The sequence below is a fragment of the Apis dorsata genome, unplaced genomic scaffold (genome assembly GCF_000469605.1).
Source record: "Apis dorsata unplaced genomic scaffold, Apis dorsata 1.3 scaffold_906, whole genome shotgun sequence".
NCBI lineage: Eukaryota > Metazoa > Arthropoda > Insecta > Hymenoptera > Apidae > Apis > Apis dorsata.
The window spans coordinates 32430-37622 of NW_006264020.1; the positions used below are offsets into that span (position 1 = coordinate 32430).

Sequence of the window (5193 nt, forward strand, 5' to 3'; positions counted from 1 at the left end):
TAATAGAATTTTTTAATCGTCATACTTGATAATTCTCTTTCATATAAAAATATTTTTTATAAATATTTATTATAAAAATAAATGTAGTTAAATTTTGTGTGTTTTTAAATTTAATATATATATATATATATATATATATATTTATTTCAAATATTTGAATAATATTTTGAAAAAATATAAATTATAAGAAAATATTATAAGAAAATTAATCATAATAGTTTGCATTTCTAATTAATTTTAATCATCTAATATTTGTTAAACTTAGTTTTAATTTTTATATTTATTCTTTTGAATAAATTTTACTTATTATTTTTTTCTATTTATNGTTTAAAATAGATATATTTTTATTTATTCAATTATTTTAAAATATTTAGAAAAAAATTAAAATAAATTTTTATAATTATTATATTGTAGTTTTTTTTTTTTTTTGCTCTAAAATAATTATAGTGAACCATTTTTTTGTTGTTCTTGCAATTTCTTTCTTTCAAGAAACAAAATCTTCATATCAGCTAATGCTTTTTCTATTTGTTTTGCAAATCTGGCAGCATTCTAAAAATAACCAGAGTTATATAAATATTTTAGATATTAACAAGATTTATATAAATGATCATGTAAAAGGATCAGTAATACTGACAATAATATTTTATTTTTAATCTGCTTTGTACTTTTCGAGACATATTTATTAATATAAATGATATATATATATGATCAATATTAAAAAAATGAAGTTACATATTAATAAAAATTTAAATAAGTTAAGTTAGTATTAACAATAGTCATAATATTGAAATAATCATAATATTAATATCAAAATCAAATATTATATTTATATTTTTAAATATTCCGTGAATGCAAATATTTTTTGATAATTTTATTTTTAGAAATTGTTGAAATATATTGAAGTTCACTTTATAATATTGGAACAATTGTTATAATTTAAAGTGAACAATGATATATAGTTTCAAAAAGATTAAAGTAGTTGATAATATTATTGTGAATAATACTGAATTATTTAATAATCATGTGTGAATTATTTAATAATATTTTATACTTACTGTTTGTGGAGAACTACGTTTACATGAAATATGGAAAAATATAAGATTTTCTCCAGCAATAATATAAGAAACACCATAACCATCATCAGCTACAGGACCAAAACCACCTCCTGCAGAGATACAATTTGGATATTTTTTCAAATTAATTAATGAAGTTTGACCATGTGGAGTTTGTGAAGTAGATAACTTCCATGGTTCACTTAATACTTCCTAAAAAATTAGAACATTTTTCAAAAATAAATATAAATATAAATATAAATTTTTTATTGAATATTACCTTCAAGAAGGGAGAGTCCACTTCTAAATATTTAGATACTACATATAAACAAAATAGATGTCTATCTATTCCTTTACCACACATAGCATCTTGATAACCTTTTTGATGTTGCTTTGCTGCTGTCATTAATAATTTATATTTAATTTCAATCTATAAAGAAATAAATCAAACTAAATTATAATATCAAAATAAAAACAAATTAATTAAAACTGAAATTTTTGTATAGAACTTTTATTAAAAAAACCTAAAAAATAGACTATATAATTATAAATATTTATTTAATTTTATAATATTTTTACAATTATGAATAATTGATTTGACTCTATATCATTACTTTGTATTAAAAAAAATTAAGTTATTTTTCATTTTTGAATAAAAAATTATTATATATATTACATATTATTTTTTAGCATAATATTTTAGTGAAATCAATTTTATAAAAATTCAAAAAAAATCAATTTTGCAATAATGAAAAAATTTCAATACAGAAAAAAAAACATATATATATATTTAAGTATATATATAATCATTATGAATAACTTATATATAAATAAAGTAAAAGAATCTTAATAAAAATCATAAAGAATATATTCTTAAAATAATAAGAATTAGATCATTATTGTTTTTCTCAATTTAATTTGTATATTGATATCAAATTGAAACAATAATAAATTATAGAATTTGTCAAAGTTCATAATTATAATAAAGTTATAACTGATTAAAAAAAAAAAAGTAATATAAAGTATCATAATCAAATAAAAATTCTTATATTAATAATAGTTTTGAAAATAATCTAACAAAGATTTATTTAAATTATTAAAGATCAAAATAATCATTATTTAACATTATTTAACTTCTTACTCTTAATCATACACTTAAAAGTAATTGTTGTCATTATTAATTTTAATTAATTCTGTTAATATTTTCTTGAATTGTTTTATTAATTAAATAAACGCACATATACAATAAAAATAATTAATCTCCAAAAATAATAAGAAATATTGGTTAAAAAATACAATTTAATCAAATCAAATCTATCAAAAAGTATCAAAAAAGTTAAGTTAAAAAATTTAGATTGGTAATTTATTCGTAATTATAAATATATAAATTATAAATTATATATGTATTTTTCATTTAATTTTATATAATATAAAAAATTTTAAGAAATCATCTATATATGTATATCGAGGGATCAAATCTTGGAATAATTGCACAATTCAACTTTAAAATTTTATAATTTTTAAAAATTTTTGTTTTTTTATTATTTAGATAAAATGAATGATCAGAATTATGTCATCTAATAATATACATTTTTTTTAAAATAAAAAATCTAAATATCTTATTTTAATTAATTTTAATTATTTTATTTAAAAATAATAAGTAATTTTAAAATATAAATAAATGGATGTAAAGTATAAAAAAATTTTACAATTTTTTTAGAAAAAAATTCAGAATTAAATCTAAAATATGACGTTTCAAATTAAAACAATTGAAACTCGCTTTTTGATATAATAATTATATAAACGTAATATTGTCATGTAATAACATTAAAGTTTTTAATATTATTTATGAAATTTATGATTTTCTTTATATTACATTTTGTGACTATACAATATTTTTCTTATAGCATATATTAATTTCAAAGTAAACTATAATTTATTAATCAAATATTGATTTCAATTATTATACATATATGAATTTATTACATAATCATTAATTTTTTAAATATTAATATAATACTTTTAGAGACAAGAAACATATTTAATATTTAGAAACATTAAAAGTGATAATAAATTGACAAATTCTTAAAAACGAAAAGTTTCTTAACAAAATTAACTTTTTGCTCTCCAACAGTGACTCTCGATCACTATTTGAGTTAATGCTGTAACTCCAGTGGTAACTCTCCGGCACCATTGAAATTGTTGCGACAACTTGAACGGCGACAATATTTATTTATGTTTGATTTTTTTAGAATATCGCTTCATAAATAGATTCCTAAGCTCTTTACGTATAATTTTATGAGGTGTAATCTTATGAGTAATTATAGTAATCTTATGATCACCGAACGCACCGAACGCGCGGGTCTGAATCTGGAGTTATTGATTCGACCGAGTAAAACAGTCCTGGAGTGTAAAGGGTTAATAAAATAAAAAATTAACTAAACAAGTTTTCAAAATATCTTAGATGTTTCTATTATATTTTTATTATATTTTAAAAAATTTATTTTATTATTTTAAATGCCTGTTTATTACTCTTTTTTAAATTTAATAAGTTTTATAAAATTACTTACAGTTGCATCTTTATTTTCCATTGCTTTTACCCAATTTGTAGATTCAATTGTGCATGGTCTTACTGTTTCTGTTCTTCCTTCTCGAAATAGTCTTGTCATAGAAGCTTCATAAGTTAAATTAAATTTACCAGCATCACGAAAATAAGCTAGTTGTAAAGCCATTTGTATATATGCATCCGGTGACATTGAATTAATCTTCATAAAACCTTTACCATATGCATTATGTACATAAATACGTAATTCAACGTCATTTAATAAATTTTGTGCAACCTAACAATTAAAAATTCTTTTAATATATATAAAAATATTTTATATCATATAAAAGTTTTAATATTTTTAAGTATTTTGATTTTTTGTTTATTATACATCTTTTATTATATTCTATTTTATTTTATCAAATATAAATTAGAATTCCAAAAAATAAAAATTTTTTAATTTTAATTTTATGATTATTACTTGATTTGATTCTTCAATAGCAGCTATGCAATTTGGAGTTAAATCCCATTGGAGGCGTACAGGAGATGGAGGTATAAATTCTGGTTTTCCTTTATTATAACCATCTTCTTTGTATCTATAGTATATTCAAATAATATAATTCTTAATATAATAAAAAACATGATATTTTATTATACATAATAAATATATAATAAATAATATTTACATAAAAGAAGAATATATAATTTTTAATATTATAATTTGTAATATTTCTTAATATATATAATAAAATTTTCTTCAATATTTAACAAAAAGATTAATGCATGAATGCAAAATAGTTCAATTAAATTGAATAAATTGAAATATTTAATTTTTATTTGTAAATTCAAAGATGTTATATATAAATTATAACATTTTATACAATAAAATATTAACAAATGTTTTTTTCTAAAACTTAAATCAATTTATCAATTTGAATTTTTTTTAAATTAAATGGTTCAAAAAGATTAACTTTTTAGAATGTAAAAAATTTAATTGAAAAGATTGAAAAGATAACATATTATATATATTATAGCAAAGATTCATTAAAATTAATTGATGTGTTTCATAAAAATATTTTATATATAAATTTTTTTTGTCTATCATCATTTATGTTAAAAAAAAATTATAAATCACAATGTGTATATCTCGGAACTATAAGAATTGCATATATTAATAAATTTGTATTCCTAAACGATGAATTTAAATAAACAATATAAATAAATTTGCAAAAAATTAATATATTTAAATAATATTGAAAAATTCAATATTTTTGGCTAATTTTATAAGCTATACAAATTATATATATAAATATATTGAATCATACAAATTAAAAAAAAAAAAGAAAATTATTAAACTACTAAAAGAAAAAAAAAGAATTTAATTGATATCGTTAAGAAATATATAATTATCATAAATACAGAAAGATATTATAAAAAGAATGAATAAATGATTGATAATAAATAACCAAATATTTAATATTTTAATTTTAATTTTATTTCAAATATTTAATAAAATAAATTAATAAATAATATTTATTTTAATATTTTTTTAATCTTTTTAAAATTATTTTCAAAGAAAAAATTTTTAAAAATTTT

General features: G+C 17.1%; 1 protein-coding gene across 1 annotated transcript; it reads right to left on the bottom strand.

Annotated features, from left to right (window-relative positions):
• Positions 1 to 414: 414 nt before the first annotated feature.
• Positions 415 to 4229, bottom strand: LOC102678689 (carnitine O-palmitoyltransferase 1, liver isoform-like). The gene is made up of 5 exons (XM_006623561.2): positions 4079 to 4229; positions 3623 to 3892; positions 1333 to 1482; positions 1056 to 1265; positions 415 to 549 (listed from the first exon to the last, which is right to left on the bottom strand). The coding sequence occupies exons 2-5, from the start codon at positions 3821 to 3823 to the stop codon at positions 442 to 444; spliced, it is 669 nt and encodes a 222-aa protein (XP_006623624.2). The 5' UTR covers positions 3824 to 3892; positions 4079 to 4229; the 3' UTR covers positions 415 to 441.
• Positions 4230 to 5193: the final 964 nt, after the last annotated feature.